Here is a 19,195-nt window from a genome sequence, read left to right as displayed (position 1 = left end):
GTCAGGACACATCAGGGGTTAAACTGGGCCGGATCCGAGACGTGACACCAATGATCCAAATGAGAGCCAGTCGTTGTAGCACAGGGAGAGAAGTATGCACGCCCAGTCGTTGTAGCACAGGGAGAGAAGTATGCACGCCCAGTCGTTGTAGCACAGGGAGAGAAGTATGCACGCCCAGTCGTTGTAGCACAGGGAGAGAAGTATGCACGCCCAGTCGTTGTAGCCTACAACATTCTTAATGCAGTCGTGGGAAAACATAGCTTTTGAAAGCAGTTTTGAAGGTCCCTGTTAAGAGGAAGATCTCTGACCTTTCTGTTGTTACTAGGCTGTACTTATTTGTCAAACGCACCATTTTTAGAACCTGTTTTTTAGCAGCGTCAATGGCGTTAAAATGCACGGGGTCCGGTGTGACGTCCTACAGTATATTCACAGGACATGATCCTTGGTTAGCTGAGTGCCATTCAAGTTGCTAACTAGCAACAAGATAGCCCAATTGTTAACATTATAGCATTTGCGCTCTAGCTAACGATTAGCCCAATTATTTACACTAGAGAGTTTGCGCTCTAGCTAACGATTAGCCCAATTGTTTACATTCTAGCATTTGCGCTCTAGCTAACGATTAGCCCAATTATTTACACTAGAGAGTTTGCGCTCTAGCTAACGATTAGACCAATTATTTACACTAGAGAGTTTGCGCTCTAGCTAACGATTAGAACAATTATTTACACTAGAGAGTTTGCGCTCTAGCTAATGATTAGCCCAATTATTTACACTAGAGAGTTTGCGCTCTAGCTAACAATTAGCCCACTTATTTACACTAGAGAGTTTGCGATCTAGCTAACGATTAGCCCAATTGTTTACATTATAGCATTTGCGCTCTAGCTAACGATTAGCCCAATTATTTACACTAGAGAGTTTGCGCTCTAGCTAACGATTAGCCCAATTATTTACACTAGAGAGTTTGCGCTCTAGCTAATGATTAGCCCAATTATTTACACTAGAGAGTTTGCGCTCTAGCTAACGATTAGCCCAATGGGGTACATGCAGATGGGCAACCCTCAGCCTATTTATTTATAGCACTATGCTGCATCTGATATGGGGTACATCAGGTGATGATGCTTATTGCTAAGTAACACACCTGACTGATAATATGGACCAATATGTCATTTCTGGAAGGGGGAAATTATATTTTAGATGTCAGCTTCATTTGATTTTCATTTAATCTGTAGAATGTCCTTTTTAAAATAAAAAGAAGTGAACAGAACAGTCATTCTCCCCCATTAAATTGTAGGTCCATCTGCAACCCCATCTCCCCCCCACCCACGCCGCCCTTCGGTTGGGGTTTTTCATGTCCTTTTTAAGTGTTTTAAATACATGAATATCTGTCTGTCTATTTTGTCCCATCAGTAAAGAGATCTGTGAGGCCAACACAACAATCATGTGTCCCATGTGTGAGCAGAACTGCAAACCCTGGAAACTCAGTGACAGCTGTGCCTATGCTAAGGTCAGTAATACAACCATGAAGCTTTTCTATTATGTTATCCATCTTGGTAGCTCAGTGACAGCTGTGTCTATGCTAAGGTCAGTAATACAACCATGAAGCTATTCTATTCTGTTATACACCTTGGTAGCTCAGTGACAGCTGTGTCTATTCTATTCTGTTATCCATCTTGGTAGCTCAGTGACAGCTGTGTCTATGCTAAGGTCAGTAATACAACCATGAGGCTATTCTATTCTGTTATCCACCTTGGTAGCTCAGTGACAGCTGTGTCTATTCTGTTATCCATCTTGGTAGCTCAGTGACAGCTGTGTCTATGCTAAGGTCAGTAATACAACCATGAAGCTATTCTATTCTGTTATCCATCTTGGTAGCTCAGTGACAGCTGTGTCTATGCTAAGGTCAGTAATACAACCATGAAGCTATTCTATTCTGTTATCCATCTTGGTAGCTCAGTGACAGCTGTGCCTATTCTATTCTGTTATCCATCTTGGTAGCTCTAGTATTGTAGTAAACAGTACTGTACTGTAGTAAACAGAAGTACTATTGTGGTTAGCTAGTACTGTAGTAAACAGAAGTAATATTACTGTTAGCTAGTACTGTAGTAAACAGAAGTAATATTACTGTTAGCTAGTACTGTAGTAAACAGAAGTAATATTACTGTTAGCTAGTACTGTAGTAAACAGAAGTAATATTACTGTTAGCTAGTACTGTAGTAAACAGAAGTAATATTACTGTTAGCTAGTACTGTAGTAAACAGAAGTAATATTACTGTTAGCTAGTACTGTAGTAAACAGAAGTAATATTACTGTTAGCTAGTACTGTAGTAAACAGAAGTAATATTACTGTTAGCAAGTACTGTTGTAAACAGAAGTAATATTACTGTTAGCTAGTACTGTAGTAAACAGAAGTAATATTACTGTTAGCTAGTACTGTAGTAAACAGAAGTAATATTACTGTTAGCTAGTACTGTAGTAAACAGAAGTAATATTACTGTTAGCTAGTACTGTAGTAAACAGAAGTAATATTACTGTTAGCTAGTACTATAGTAAACAGAAGTAATATTACTGTTAGCAAGTACTGTTGTAAACAGAAGTAATATTACTGTTAGCTAGTACTGTAGTAAACAGAAGTAATATTACTGTTAGCTAGTACTGTAGTAAACAGAAGTAATATTACTGTTAGATAGTACTGTAGTAAACAGAAGTACTGAGGGGTACTGAGGAGAGGGGTACTGAGGGGGGTACTAAGGAGATATAGACTAGTGTCCTGTCCAGGGGGGTACTGAGGAGATATAGACTAGTGTCATGTCCAGGGGGTACTGAGGAGATATACTAGTGTCCTGTCCAGGGGGTGTACTGAGGAGATGGACTAGTGTCCTGTCCAGGGGGGTGTACTGAGGAGATGGACTAGTGTCCTGTCCAGGGGGGTATACTGAGGAGATAGACTAGTGTCCTGTCCAGGGGGGTACTGAGGAGATATAGACTAGTGTCCTATCCAGGGGGTACTAAGGAGATAGACTAGTGTCCTATCCAGGGGGTGTACTGAGGAGATATAGACTAGTGTCCTATCCAGGGGTGTACTGAGGAGATATAGGGGGGTGTACTGAGGAGATATAGACTAGTGTCCTGTCCAGGGGGGTACTGAGGAGAGATAGACTAGTGTCCTGTCCAGGGGGGTACTGAGGAGATATAGACTAGTGTCCTATCCAGGGGGTGTACTGAGGAGATATAGACTAGTGTCCTATCCAGGGGGAGTACTGAGGAGATATACTAGTGTCCTGTCCAGGGGTGTACTGAGGAGATGGACTAGTGTCCTGTCCAGGGGGTATACTGAGGAGATAGACTAGTGTCCTATCCAGGGGGTGTACTGAGGAGATAGACTAGTGCCCTGTCCAGGGGAGTACTGAGGAGATATAGACAAGTGTCCTATCCAGGGGGTGTACTGAGGAGATATAGACTAGTGTCCTGTCCAGGGGGAGTACTGAGGAGATATAGACTAGTGTCCTGTCCAGGGGGGGTACTGAGGAGGTAGACTAGTGTCCTGTCCAGGGGGGAGTACTGAGGAGATATAGACTAGTGTCCTATCCAGGGGGTGTACTGAGGAGATATAGACTAGTGTCCTATCCAGGGGGTGTACTGAGGAGATATAGACTAGTGCCCTATCCGGGGGGTGTACTGAGGAGATGGACTAGTGTCCTGTCCAGGGGGGTACTGAGGAGATAGACTAGTGTCCTGTCCAGGGGGAGTACTGAGGAGATATAGACTAGTGTCCTATCCAGGGGTGTACTGAGGAGATGGACTAGTGTCCTGTCCAGGGGTGCACTGAGGAGATAGACTAGTGTCCTGTCCAGGGGTGCACTGAGGAGATATAGACTCGTGTCCTATCCAGGGGGTGTACTGAGGAGATAGACTAGTGCCCTGTCCAGGGGGAGTACTGAGGAGATATAGACAAGTGTCCTATCCAGGGGGTGTACTGAGGAGATAGACTAGTGTCCTGTCCAGGGGGGTGTACTGAGGAGATGGACTAGTGTCCTGTCCAGGGGGGTGTACTGAGGAGATAGACTAGTGCCCTGTCCAGGGGGTGTACTGAGGAGATATAGACTAGTGCCCTGTCCAGGGGGTGTACTGAGGAGATATAGACTAGTGTCCTATCCAGGGGTGTACTGAGGAGATATAGACTAGTGTCCTATCCAGGGGAGTACTGAGGAGATATAGACTAGTGTCCTGTCCAGGGGGAGTACTGAGGAGATATAGACTAGTGTCCTATCCAGGGGGAGTACTGAGGAGATATAGACTAGTGTCCTGTCCAGGGGGAGTGTACTGAGGAGATATAGACTAGTGTCCTATCCAGGGGGTGTACTGAGGAGATGGACTAGTGTCCTATCCAGGGGGTGTACTGATGAGATAGACTAGTGTCCTGTCCAGGGGGTGCACTGAGGAGATAGACTAGTGTCCTGTCCAGGGGGGTGTACTGAGGAGATGGACTAGTGTCCTGTCCGGGGGGTGTACTGAGGAGATAGACTAGTGTCCTGTCCAGGGGGTACTGAGGAGATGGACTAGTGTCCTGTCCAGGGGTGTACTGAGGAGATGGACTAGTGTCCTATCCAGGGGTGTACTGAGGAGATAGACTAGTGTCCTGTCCAGGGGTGCACTGAGGAGGTATAGACTAGTGTCCTGTCCGGGGGGTACTGAGGAGATATAGACTAGTGTCCTATCCAGGGGGAGTACTGAGGAGATATAGACTAGTGTCCTATCCAGGGGTGTACTGAGGAGATATAGACTAGTGTCCTATCCAGGGATGAGTACTGAGGAGATATAGACTCGTGTCCTATCCAGGGGGGTGTACTGAGGAGATAGACTAGTGCCCTGTCCAGGGGGAGTACTGAGGAGATATAGACAAGTGTCCTATCCAGGGGGTGTACTGAGGAGATATAGACTAGTGTCCTGTCCAGGGGGAGTACTGAGGAGATATAGACTAGTGTCCTGTCCAGGGGGTGTACTGAGGAGATAGACTAGTGTCCTGTCCAGGGGGAGTACTGAGGAGATATAGACTAGTGTCCTATCCAGGGGGTGTACTGAGGAGATATAGACTAGTGTCCTATCCAGGGGGTGTACTGAGGAGATATAGACTAGTGCCCTATCCGGGGGTGTACTGAGGAGATGGACTAGTGTCCTGTCCAGGGGGTGCACTGAGGAGATAGACTAGTGTCCTGTCCAGGGGTGCACTGAGGAGATAGACTAGTGCCCTATCCAGGGGGGGTGTACTGAGGAGATAGACTAGTGCCCTGTCCAGGGGGTGTACTGAGGAGATAGACTAGTGTCCTGTCCAGGGGTGCACTGAGGAGATAGACTAGTGTCTTGTCCAGGGGGTGTACTGAGGAGATAGACTAGTGCCCTGTCCAGGGGGGGTGTGTACTGAGGAGATAGACTAGTGCCCTGTCCAGGGGGTGTACTGAGGAGATATAGACTAGTGCCCTGTCCAGGGGGGTGTACTGAGGAGATATAGACTAGTGTCCTGTCCAGGGGGTGTACTGAGGAGATAGACTAGTGCCCTGTCCAGGGGTGCACTGAGGAGATATAGACTAGTGTCCTATCCAGGGGGTGTACTGAGGAGATATAGACTAGTGTCCTATCCAGGGGGGTGTACTGAGGAGATATAGACTAGTGTCCTATCCAGGGGGTAGTACTGAGGAGATATACTAGTGTCCTGTCCAGGGGGAGTGTACTGAGGAGATATAGACTAGTGTCCTATCCAGGGGGTGTACTGAGGAGATATAGACTAGTGTCCTATCCAGGGGAGTACTGAGGAGATATAGACTAGTGTCCTGTCCAGGGGGAGTACTGAGGAGATATAGACTAGTGTCCTATCCAGGGGGAGTACTGAGGAGATATAGACTAGTGTCCTATCCAGGGGGAGTACTGAGGAGATATACTAGTGTCCTGTCCAGGGGGAGTGTACTGAGGAGATATAGACTAGTGTCCTATCCAGGGGGTGTACTGAGGAGATGGACTAGTGTCCTATCCAGGGGGTGTACTGAGGAGATATAGACTAGTGTCCTGTCCAGGGGGTGCACTGAGGAGATAGACTAGTGTCCTGTCCAGGGGGGGTGTACTGAGGAGATGGACTAGTGTCCTGTCCAGGGGGGGTGTACTGAGGAGATAGACTAGTGTCCTGTCCAGGGGGTGTACTGAGGAGATGGACTAGTGTCCTGTCCAGGGGGGTGTACTGAGGAGATGGACTAGTGTCCTATCCAGGGGTGTACTGAGGAGATAGACTAGTGTCCTGTCCAGGGGGTGCACTGAGGAGATATAGACTAGTGTCCTGTCGGGGGGGGTGTACTGAGGAGATGGACTAGTGTCCTGTCCAGGGGGTGTACTGAGGAGATGGACTAGTGTCTTATCCAGGGGGTGCACTGAGGAGATAGACTAGTGTCCTGTCCAGGGGTGTACTGAGGAGATGGACTAGTGTCCTGTCCGGGGGTGTACTGAGGAGATGGACTAGTGTCCTATCCAGGGGGTGCACTGAGGAGATAGACTAGTGTCCTGTCCAGGGGGGTGTACTGAGGAGATGGACTAGTGTCCTATCCAGGGGGTGCACTGAGGAGATGGACTAGTGTCCTATCCAGGGGGTGCACTGAGGAGATGGACTAGTGTCCTATCCAGGGGGTGCACTGAGGAGATGGACTAGTGTCCTATCCAGGGGTGCACTGAGGAGATAGACTAGTGTCCTGTCCAGGGGGGTACTCAGGAGATGGACTAGTGTCCTATCCAGGGGGTGCACTGAGGAGATGGACTAGTGTCCTGTCCAGGGGGGGGGGGGGGTACTCAGGAGATGGACTAGTGTCCTATCCAGGGGGTGCACTGAGGAGATGGACTAGTGTCCTGTCCAGGGGGTGCAGGCCTACTTGTACATCAAGCTTCCTCTCTACAGAAACGGGAGATAAGCTCCTATGAGGCGTCCCAGCATGTGCAGGGCTACTTACTTACTATGCTGATCTTTCACGACTGGAAGGTGTAGTAGACGTTCTGCCATAAAATAGGTGTATTTTTTTATTTAACCTTTTATTTAACTAGGCAAGAACAAATTCTTATTTACAATGACGGCCTACACTGGCCAAATCCAGACGACGCTGGGTCAACCCAGACGTGCACCACCCCACGGCCGGTTGTTGTACGGCCTGGATTCAAACCAGGGTGTCTGCAGACGGCTGTGCCACTTGGGAGCCCAATGGGCTGTGGATATATTTCCAGGTAAATGGGAAGTGGGCTGAACTGGTTGAAAGGACATCATTACAACCAGTTTTGCCTGCTGGGATGTCATCGACGTTTGTGTCATGGTTCCTCGTTCCAGCAGGTAGTGACAGTATTGATTCCAACCCAAGGGAATTGTTTATTTACCTCTGTGTCTGTTTCTGCAGGTGACCCATCTCTTTGACAATGGAGGAACTGTGTTCTTTGCTATCTTCATGGCTATATGGGGTAAAGACATTTTTCTCAGTTTCTCTCTCTCTCTCTCCTGCTCTCTCTCTCTCTCTCTCTCCTGCTCTCTTTTGCTCTCCCCTCTCTCTCTCCCCCCCCTCTCTCTCTCTCTCTCTTTCTCTTTCTCTCTGTCTGGTATTCATGTTTAATACCATTCCATTCACTCCATTCCAGCCATTATTATGAGTAAAATAAAGAACAGAGTAGCAGCTGTGTATGTGTATGTGTGTGTGTGTGTGTGTGTGTGTGTGTGTGTGTGTGTGTGTGTGTGTGTGTGTGTGTGTGTGTGTGTGTGTGTGTGTGTGTGTGTGTGTGTGTGTGTGTGTGTGTGTGCAATGTGTGTGTGTGTAATGTGTTTCCGTGTGTGTGCAATGTGTGTTTGTCTCGGTATGAATTTTTGGGCCTTCCTCTGACACCGCCTGATATAAAGGTCCTGGATGGCAGGGAGCTGGGCCCCAGTGATGTACTGGGCTGTCCGCACCACCCTCTGATATAGAGGTCCTGGATGGCAGGGAGCTGGGCTCCAGTGATGTACCTGGCTGTCCGCACCACCCTCTGATATAGAGGTCCTGGATGGCAGGGAGCTGGGCCCCAGTGATGTACTGGGCTGTCCGCACCACCCTCTGATATAGAGGTCCTGGATGGCAGGGAGCTGGGCCCCAGTGATGTACCGGGCTGTCCGCACCACCCTCTGATATAGAGGTCCTGGATCGTAGGGAGCTGGGCCCCAGTGATGTACCTGGCTGTCCGCACCACCCTCTGATATAGAGGTCCTGGATCGCAGGGAGCTGGGCCCCAGTGATGTACCTGGCTGTCCGCACCACCCTCTGATATAGAGGTCCTGGATCGCAGGGAGCTGGGCCCCAGTGATGTACCTGGCTGTCCGCACCACCCTCTGATATAGGGGTCCTGGATCGCAGGGAGCTGGGCCCCAGTGATGTACCTGGCTGTCCGCACCACCCTCTGATATAGAGGTCCTGGATCGCAGGGAGCTGGGCCCCAGTGATGTACCTGGCTGTCCGCACCACCCTCTGATATAGAGGTCCTGGATCGCAGGGAGCTGGGCCCCAGTGATGTACCTGGCTGTCCGCACCACCCTCTGATATAGAGGTCCTGGATCGCAGGGAGCTGGGCCCCAGTGATGTACCTGGCTGTCCGCACCACCCTCTGTAGCATTTTGCGGTCAAGAGTGAGATCACACAGTCATGTGGAAAAACAGGGTCTTTCTCTCAATTGCATGTTCCAATGGCCCAAGAGATTTGGTTATTTTCAATCATTTGTGGGCAAACACACACAAACCATTTACGGTGACAAAACTGTAGCCAGCAGGTACATTTAATATATTTATATCTGAACTCAACTGATAGTTTTAGAGCTGCACATAGCTCTGAAAAAAGAATGAACTTCTTCAACCTGAAAAATCAAGACAATAAGTAGAGAGCCAGATACATACTGTAGAAAGAAAAACTGTGTCATGACCCCCATAAATACCTTTCCCCCTTTCCTCTCTCTACTCTACAAATATGACTCTTGGAAAGCCTGTTGTTAACATAGAGAGAGTCTGGTAACATCAAAAGGGTGGGGAACAGAACCATATTTCGGTAATCCAACCAGTTGAAAATATGCGTTCTTACTTAATGAATATGATGTCAGATCAGTTGTCGTCTGAGACATTACTACTGATGACAGGATGACATAAACTGTATCTTGGAAAGTCTACACATTCTAGTTATCAGATTCACATGGAATTGTTGCGCAATTTAAATGTTTTAATATGAAACTATTTGTGAAAAGATTCAATGTAATTTTAGCTTCTAAATGAGAGAACTGTTTTTCATAAGTGAACTACGCTCAACTCAGTGGCCCCGCCCCTTGTGAACAGACATTGGTTGTAAACTATGAAACACGCCCTTCTCTCCCACCACTACAAAGAGCCCCTTTGAGGAAAATTCATAGTGTTCCCGAGGACGTGAGGACTGCTGTCATACGTTAAAAAGTTTTGTATTGTTTATTCATTTATTCGTGAAGAATTCTACCACGTTCAGATGAGACTGAATAAGGTGACGATTAACCAGCTGTCACATCTGTTCCGTCCGCTAGGGACGTTTTCCTTTATGACATCATTTGTAATCAATGTATGGTTCATTCTGTGTATATGTAATTCTGTGTGATTAGTTAGGTATTTAGTAAATACATAATTAAACCCAATTTTGTATTGCTGATTCAACTTGTTAGCCAGGGTTTGTGAAGATACCCAAGAATTTTCAACTTTCAGATGAGACTGAAATAAGGTGACGGTTGATATGACTGCTATTGATGTAAAATATTACTAGGTCTTTAAGAGTTTATTCGGAAGATAACAGCTCTATGAACATTCTTTCGTGGTGCCCCGACTTTCTAGTTAATTACATTTACATGTTTAGTTTAATCAGGTAATATTAATTACAGAGAAATTATTTTATAAAATAGCATGTCATATCACTTAATTCGATATAGCAAAGACACGACAACTGTCTACAAAACCAATTCACTTTCAAATAAATCTACTGTATAATTTTAGTTACTCTACGTCTCCTTGCCATCATCCTTCATGGGAGAAACTTTTTCTGTTGTTGTTGCAGGCATACAGTGGGGAGAACAAGTATTTGATACACTTCCGATTTTGCAGGTTTTCCTACTTACAAAGCATGTAGAGGTCTGTAATTTTTTATCATAGGTACACTTCAACTGTGAGAGACGGAATCTAAAACAAAAATCCAGAAAATCACATTGTATGATTGTTAATGAATTAATTAGCATTTTATTGCATGACATAAGTATTTGATACATCAAATAAGTTACAAAGTTATGTCAAGAATCCAGTGTGTAAATAAATATCTGATGTGTATTACTGCATGGTTGGTTTTAAGGGATTGTTGATGAGCGTTTCACTCAAAAAAAAGCCCTCAATACAACAGGTAGTTCTGCTGTCTACCTTGTTGTATTTCATTTGATTTAAATACACTCGTAGAAATATTATGATGTGCAGTGTATGTGTAGGTGTCGTGTAAGTGTCGTGTATGTGTCGTGTAGGTGTAGGTGTCGTGTAGGTGTAGGTGTAGTGTAGGTGCCGTGTAGGTGCCGTGTAGGTGTAGGTGTAGTGTAGGTGTATGTGTCGTGTATTTGTAGTGTAGGTGTCGCGTATGTGTCGTGTAGGTGTAGGTGTAGTGTAGGTGTAGTGTAGGTGCCGTGTAGGTGCCGTGTAGGTGTAGGTGTAGTGTAGGTGTATGTGTCGTGTAGGTGTAGGTGTAGTGTAGGTGTAGTGTAGGTGTAGGTGTAGTGTAGGTGTAGTGTAGGTGTAGGTGCAGTGTAGGTGCAGTGTAGGTGTAGTGTAGGTGCAGTGTAGGTGTAGTGTAGGTGCAGTGTAGGTGTAGTGTAGGTGTATGTGTAGTGTAGGTGTATGTGTAGTGTAGGTGTATGTGTAGTGTATTTGTAGTGTAGGTGTAGTGTAGGTGTAGGTCTAGTGTAGGTGTAGTGTAGGTCTAGTGTAGGTGTAGTGTAGGTGTAGTGTAGGTGTAGTGTAGGTCTAGTGTAGGTGTAGTGTAGGTGTAGTGTAGTGTAGGTCTAGTGTAGGTGTAGTGTAGGTGTAGTCTAGGTCTAGTGTAGGTGTAGTGTAGGTGTAGGTGCAGTGTAGGTCTAGTGTAGGTGTAGTGTAGGTGTAGTGTAGATGTAAGTGTAGTGTAGGTGTAGTGTAGGTGTAGGTGTAGTGTATTTGTAGTGTAGGTGTAGGTGCAATGTAGGTGTAGTGTAGTGTAGGTGTAGTGTAGGTGTAGTGTAGGTGTAAGTGTAGGTGTAGGTGTAGTGTAGGTGTAGTGTAGGTGTAGGTGTAGTGTAGGTGTAGTGTAGGTGTAGTGTAGGTGTAGTGTAGATGTAAGTGTAGTGTAGGTGTAGTGTAGGTGTAGTGTAGTGTAGGTGTAGTGTAGGTGTAGTGTAGGTGTAGTGTAGGTGTAGGTGTAGGTGTATGTGTAGGGTAGGGTAGGTGTAGTTGTAGTGTAGGTGTAGTGTAGTGTAGGTGTAGTGTAGTGTAGTGTAGGTGTAGTGTAGTGTAGGTGTAGTGTAGGTGTAGTGTAGGTGTAGGTGTAGTGTAGGTGTAGTGTAGGTCTAGTGTAGGTCTAGTGTAGGTGTAGTGTAGGTGTAGTGTAGGTGTGGTGTAGGTGTAGGTGTAGTGTAGGTGTAGGTGTAGTGTAGGTGTAGTGTAGTGTAGGTGTAGTGTAGGTCTAGTGTAGGTGTAGTGTAGGTGTAGTGTAGGTGTAGGTGTAGGTGTAGGTGTAGTGTAGGTCTAGTGTAGGTGTAGTGTAGGTGTAGTGTATTTGTAGTGTAGGTGTAGGTGTAGTGTATTTGTAGTGTAGGAGTAGGTGTAGTGTAGGTGCAGTGTAGGTGTAGTGTAGGTGCCGTGTAGGTGTAGTGTAGGTGTAGTGTAGGTGCCGTGTAGGTGTAGTGTAGGTGTAGTGTAGGTGTAGTGTAGGTGTAGTGTAGTGTAGGTGTAGTGTAGGTGTAGGTGTAGTGTAGGTGTAGTGTAGGTGTAGGTGTAGGTGTAGTGTAGGTGTAGGTGTAGTGTAGGTGTAGTGTAGGTGTAGTGTAGGTGTCGTGTAGGTGTAGGTGTAGTGTAGGTGTCGTGTAGGTGTCGTGTAGGTGTAGGTGTAGTGTAGGTGTAGTGTAGGTGTAGTGTAGGTGTCGTGTAGGTGTCGTGTAGGTGTAGGTGTAGTGTAGGTGTAGTGTAGGTGTAGTGTAGGTGTCGTGTAGGTGTAGGTGTAGTGTAGGTGCCGTGTAGGTGTCGTGTAGGTGTAGTGTAGGTGTAGTGTAGGTGTAGTGTAGGTGTAGGTGTAGTGTAGTGTAGTGTAGGTGTAGTGTAGTGTTGTGTAGTGTAGGTGTAGGTGTAGTGTAGTGTATGTGTAGTGTAGGTGTAGTGTAGGTGTAGTGTAGGTGTAGTGTAGGTGTCGTGTAGGTGTAGTGTAGGTGTAGTGTAGGTGTAGTGTAGTGTAGGTGTAGTGTAGTGTTGTGTAGTGTAGGTGTAGGTGTCGTGTAGGTGTAGTGTAGGTGTAGTGTAGGTGTAGTGTAGGTGTAGGTGTGGTGTAGGTGTGGTGTAGGTGTGGTGTAGGTGTCGTGTAGGTGTAGTGTAGGTGTAGTGTAGGTGTAGTGTAGGTGTAGGTGTAGTGTAGTGTAGGTGTAGTGTAGGTGTAGTGTAGGTGTAGTGTAGTGTAGGTGTAGTGTAGGTCTAGTGTAGGTCTAGTGTAGGTGTAGTGTAGGTGTAGTGTAGTGTAGGTGTAGTGTAGGTGTAGTGTAGGTGTAGTGTAGGTGTGTAGACCAGGTGAAAGAGCTTGTTTTCCCCCGTCTACTCTCTCTCTTTTAACAGAAGTGGGTCAAGCTCCATTCAAGTTGATTCTTGCTGGACGTTAAAAATACATTTGAATCACTCTTTGAAGTCACCTTGTTCTCACGTGTATCCAATGTTTCTGTGTTTAGGGAATGTGCCGTAGAGATATTTCCCCTTTGAGAATTCAAATTTCAATGTGGGCCCGCCCACAATTGTCAAAGATATTGACTTTAAGTACCCCCCAAGAGACATCAGACACCCCCAAGAGCTATCATTCCACTCCTTGCCAATCTCCATGCCAAACATGACATGTCACAGAGTACAAGGAGTGGAATATTAGCAAAACAGGTTCAGGAATTTCAGGCTACTGGAATGAATCACTAAAGTCATTCCGTGAAGGTTGATCGGTCCCTCCGTGTTCCGTGTTCCGTGTTCTGTTGGAATGTTGTCCCTGTAGCCACGGTGTTCCTGGAGTTCTGGAAGAGGAGGAGGGCGGAGCTGACGTATGACTGGGACCTCATCGACTGGGAGGAGGAAGAGGTTGGTCCAGACAGATGTATCTGGGTTTTTTTTCATATGAAATAATGTCAGAGACATCTACATCTATGTACACTAGTGTTCAATCATTTCTCATTCAGCAATATCTGGTTATTTGATATGATTTCACATCCTATTCAGCTATTTCAATGTTTCTTATGATACAGTTGAGCATTGTGTGGATGGGAGGTATTTCTTGATTAGTTTCAGTCAGAAATATCAGAGTAATTGAAGTGATATACTGCAGTGTATGTGTGTTTGTCCCAGGAGAATCTGCGGCCCCAGTTCGAAGCCAAGTACTCCAGGTCAGAGAGAGTAAACCATATCTCTGGCAAGCCGGAGCCCTTCCAGCCCTTCACTGACAAACTCAGCAGACTCATGATCTCTGTGTCTGGCATCTTCTTCATGGTAAGACCTTGTCATCACATGAGTTATCAGGCTGTACTGTGGATCTGTCCTCAATGTGTACATACTGTAAGGGTTTGGGGTCAATTCCATTTCAATTCAGTACATTCTAGAAGTACACTGAAGTGTTTTAATTGAAAATTGAATTGGAATTGGAATTTCGGTTTACATTCTAAATTGACTGAATTGAAAAATAACTGACTCCCCCTTCCCCCAAAACCCTGGAACACAGTTTTCTAACTACTAGAGTGATGAGCTTTCTAGCAGCCTACTACCACCCCCTGGTGGAGGGAACCCATCAATACAACAGCCACTCCTTGGAAACAGTGACTCTGCCCCTCTGTTGTTGTGATGTGTGTATTGTTGCTCATCTACTCAACTGCAATAGGACGTGTCAAGAGTCTGTGAAATGTAACAGTGAGTCATTGTCTAACAATGTTGCTCCACAGAGTCTAGACATTTGTAAACACACAGACCCAGACAGGATGTACTACCCCCTCGCTTCATACTCGTCGCCAAACCCACTGGCTCCATGTCATCTACAAGACCCTGCTAGGTAAAGTCCCCCCTTATCTCAGCTCGCTGGTCACCATAGCATCTCCCACCTGTAGCACACGCTCCAGCAGGTATATCTCTCTAGTCACCCCCAAAACCAATTCTTTCTTTGGCCGCCTCTCCTTCCAGTTCTCTGCTGCCAATGACTGGAACGAACTACAAAAATCTCTTAAATTGGAAACACTTATCTCCCTCACTAGCTTTAAGCACCAACTGTCAGAGCATCTTACAGATTACTGCACCTGTACATAGCCCACCTATAATTTAGCCCAAACAACTACCTCTTTCCCAACTGTATTTAATTTATTTATTTATTTTGCTCCTTTGCACCCCATTATTTTTATTTCTACTTTGCACATTCTTCCATTGCAAAACTACCATTCCAGTGTTTTACTTGCTATATTGTATTTACTTTGCCACCATGGCCTTTTTTGCCTTTACCTCCCTTCTCACCTAATTTGCTCACATTGTATATAGACTTGTTTTTTTTTACTGTATTATTGACTGTATGTTTGTTTTACTCCATGTGTAACTCTGTGTCGTTGTATGTGTCGAACTGCTTTGCTTTATCTTGGCCAGGTCGCAATTGTAAATGAGAACTTGTTCTCAACTTGCTTACCTGGTTAAATAAAGGTGAAATAAAAATAAATAAAATAAAATAAATAAATAAAAACTAACTCCTTCCCAGACCCAGACAGGATGTACTACCCCCAAAACTAACACGTTCCCAGACCCAGACAGGATGTACTACCCCCAAAACTAACACGTTCCCAGACCCAGACAGGATGTACTACCCCCAAAACTAACTCCTTCCCAGACCCAGACAGGATGTACTACCCCCAAAACTAACACGTTCCCAGACCCAGACAGGATGTACTACCCCCAAAACTAACTCGTTCCCAGACCCAGACAGGATGTACTACCCCCAAAACTAACTCCTTCCCAGACCCAGACAGGATGTACTACCCCCAAAACTGACACGTTCCCAGACCCAGACAGGATGTACTACCCCCAAAACTAACACGTTCCCAGACCCAGACAGGATGTACTACCCCCAAAACTAACACGTTCCCAGACAGGATGTACTACCCAAAACGAACACGTTCCCAGACCCAGACAGGATGTACTACCCCCAAAACGAACACGTTCCCAGACCCAGACAGGATGTACTACCCCCAAAACTAACACGTTCCCAGACCCAGACAGGATGTACTACCCCCAAAACGAACTCCTTCCCAGACCCAGACAGGATGTACTACCCCCAAAACTAACATGTTCCCAGACCCAGACAGGATGTACTACCCCCAAAACTAACTCGTTCCCAGACCCAGACAGGATGTACTACCCCCAAAACTAACTCCTTCCCAGACCCAGACAGGATGTACGACCCCCAAAACTGACACGTTCCCAGACCCAGACAGGATGTACTACCCCCAAAACTAACACGTTCCCAGACCCAGACAGGATGTACTACCCACAAAACTAACACGTTCCCAGACAGGATGTACTACCCAAAACGAACACGTTCCCAGACCCAGACAGGATGTACTACCCCCAAAACTAACTCCTTCCCAGACCCAGACAGGATGTACTACCCCCAAAACTGACACGTTCCCAGACCCAGACAGGATGTACTACCCCAAAAACTAACACGTTCCCAGACCCAGACAGGATGTACTACCCCAAAACTAACACGTTCCCAGACAGGATGTACTACCCAAAACGAACACGTTCCCAGACCCAGACAGGATGTACTACCCCCAAAACGAACACGTTCCCAGACCCAGACAGGATGTACTACCCCCAAAACTAACTCCTTCCCAGACCCAGACAGGATGTACTACCCCCAAAACTGACACGTTCCCAGACCCAGACAGGATGTACTACCCCCAAAACTAACACGTTCCCAGACCCAGACAGGATGTACTACCCCCAAAACTAACACGTTCCCAGACAGGATGTACTACCCAAAACGAACACGTTCCCAGACCCAGACAGGATGTACTACCCCCAAAACGAACACGTTCCCAGACCCAGACAGGATGTACTACCCCCAAAACGAACACGTTCCCAGACCCAGACAGGATGTACTACCCCCAAAACTAACACGTTCCCAGACCCAGACAGGATGTACTAACCCCAAAACTAACACGTTCCCAGACCAGACAGGATGTACTACCCCCAAAACTAACACGTTCCCAGACCAGACAGGATGTACTACCCCCAAAACAAACTCGTTCCCAGACCCAGACAGGATGTACTACCCCCAAAACTGACAGCTTCATAAGTAGTCTAGTTCTGCTGTATATTTCTGTATCTCGCCCCTTCCACTTTCTGTGTGTGTGTGTGTGTGTGTGTGTGTGTGTGTGTGTGTGTGTGTGTGTATCTGTGTGTGTATCTGTGTGTGTGGTTATATGTGTGTGTGTGTGTGTGTGTGTGTGTGTGTGTGTGTGTGTGTGTGTGTGTGTGTGTGTGTGTGTGTGTGTGTGTGTGGTTATATGTGTGTGTGTGTGTGTGTATCTGTGTGTGTGGTTATATATGTGTGTGTGTGTGTGTGTGTGTGTGTGTGTGTGTGTGTGTGTGTGTGTGTGTGTGTGTGTGTGTGTGTGTGTGTATCTGTGTATCTGTGTATCTGTGTGTGTATCTGTGTGTGTGTGTGGTTATGTGTGTGTGTGTGTGTGTGTGTGTGTGTGTGTGTGTGTGTGTGTGTGTGTGTGTGTGTGGTTATATGTGTGTGTCCTCTCCAGATTTCTCTGGTCCTGACAGCGGTGTTTGCGGTGGTGGTGTTCCGACTGATTGCCATGGAGAAGTTTGCATCGATCGACTGGGAGTTTGTCAAGAAGAACTGGCAGTTTGCCACCTCTGGAACGGGAGTCTGTGTCAACTTCATGATCATCATGTCTCTGAATGTGGTGGGTTCTGGCCTTATAATCCTCTGGAACCAGAGTCTATATCAACTTCATGATCATCATGTCTCTGAATGTGGTGGGTTCTGGCCTTATAATCCTCTGGGACCAGAGTCTATATCAACTTCATGATCATCATGTCTCTGAATGTGGTGGGTTCTGGCCTTATAATCCTCTGGGACCAGAGTCTATATCAACTTCATGATCATCATGTCTCTGAATGTGGTGGGTTCTGGCCTTATAATCCTCTGGGACCAGAGTCTATATCAACTTCATGATCATCATGTCTCTGAATGTGGTGGGTTCTGGCCTTATAATCCTCTGGGACCAGAGTCTATATCAACTTCATGATCATCATGTCTCTGAATGTGGTGGGTTCTGGCCTTATAATCCTCTGGGACCAGAGTCTATATCAACTTCATGATCATCATGTCTCTGAATGTGGTGGGTTCTGGCCTTATAATCCTCTGGGACCAGAGTCTATATCAACTTCATGATCATCATGTCTCTGAATGTGGTGGGTTCTGGCCTTATAATCCTCTGGGACCAGAGTCTGTATCAACTTCATGATCATCATGTCTCTGAATGTGGTGGGTTCTGGCCTTATAATCCTCTGGGACCAGAGTCTGTATCAACTTCATGATCATAATGACTCTGAATGTGATGGATGTCTTACCAAACTGTTATGCCAAGCCACCTCATCCACAGTCGTACAGGATATTGGTGTGTATTGATCCACTGGATAATGTTGCATATTGATCCACAGCCAAATTGTAACTTTCTAATCACCATGTCTGTGAATGTGATGGGTATATGGGTGGTTTTCTGTAATGTGATGGTATCTGTAATGTGATGGTATCTGGGTGGGTATCTGTAATGTGATGGTATCTGGGTGGGTATCTGTAATGTGATGGTATCTGGGTGGGTATCTGTAATGTGATGGTATCTGGGTGGGTATCTGTAATGTGATGGTTTCTGGGTTTGTATCTGTAATGTGATGGTATCTGTGATGTGATGGTATCTGTGATGGTATCTGGGTGGGTATCTGTAATGTGATGGTATCTGGGTGGGTATCTGTGATGTGATGGTATCTGGGTGGGTATCTGTAATGTGATGGTATCTGGGTGGGTATCTGTAATGTGATGGTATCTGGGTGGGTAGCTAGGTGGGTATCTGTAATGTGATGGTATCTGGGTGGGTATCTAGGTGGGTATTTACATTTACATTTTACATTTAAGTCATTTAGCAGACGCTCTTATCCAGAGCGACTTACAAATTGGTGCATTCACCTTATGACATCCAGTGGAACAGTAGTGCATCTAAATCTTTTAAGGGGGAGGGGGGGTGAGAGGGATTACTTTATCCTATCCTAGGTATTCCTTAAAGAGGTGGGGTTTCAGGTGTCTCCGGAAGGTGGTGATTGACTCCGCTGTCCTGGCGTCGTGAGGGAGTTTGTTCCACCATTGGGGGGCCAGAGCAGCGAACAGTTTTGACTGGGCTGAGCGGGAACTGTACTTCCTCAGTGGTAGGGAGGCGAGCAGGCCAGAGGTGGATGAACGCAGTGCCCTTGTTTGGGTGTAGGGCCTGATCAGAGCCTGGAGGTACTGAGGTGCCGTTCCCCTCACAGCTCCGTAGGCAAGCACCATGGTCTTGTAGCGGATGCGAGCTTCAACTGGAAGCCAGTGGAGGGAGCGGAGGAGCGGGGTGACGTGAGAGAACTTGGGAAGGTTGAACACCAGACGGGCTGCGGCGTTCTGGATGAGTTGTAGGGGTTTAATGGCACAGGCAGGGAGCCCAGCCAACAGCGAGTTGCAGTAATCCAGACGGGAGATGACAAGTGCCTGGATTAGGACCTGCGCCGCTTCCTGTGTGAGGCAGGGTCGTACTCTGCGGATGTTGTAGAGCATGAACCTACAGGAACGGGCCACCGCCTTGATGTTAGTTGAGAACAACAGGGTGT

At 46.4% G+C, this 19,195-nt stretch overlaps 1 protein-coding gene across 1 annotated transcript in view; it reads left to right on the top strand.

Annotated features, from left to right (window-relative positions):
• LOC135573446 (anoctamin-3-like) overlaps positions 1-19,195 on the top strand; it is a 105,170-nt gene that overhangs the window by 57,777 nt on the left and 28,198 nt on the right. The window contains exons 12-16 of the mRNA XM_065022778.1: positions 1,408-1,504; positions 7,419-7,479; positions 13,290-13,372; positions 13,637-13,777; positions 17,077-17,241. Coding sequence (XP_064878850.1) covers positions 1,408-1,504; positions 7,419-7,479; positions 13,290-13,372; positions 13,637-13,777; positions 17,077-17,241 — 547 coding nt within the window. The remainder of the gene's footprint in view (positions 1-1,407; positions 1,505-7,418; positions 7,480-13,289; positions 13,373-13,636; positions 13,778-17,076; positions 17,242-19,195) is intronic.

The sequence above is a fragment of the Oncorhynchus nerka genome, linkage group LG9a, assembly GCF_034236695.1.
Source record: "Oncorhynchus nerka isolate Pitt River linkage group LG9a, Oner_Uvic_2.0, whole genome shotgun sequence".
NCBI classification, from domain to species: Eukaryota; Metazoa; Chordata; class Actinopteri; order Salmoniformes; family Salmonidae; genus Oncorhynchus; species Oncorhynchus nerka.
This window is presented reverse-complemented; position numbering and strand designations above follow the sequence as displayed.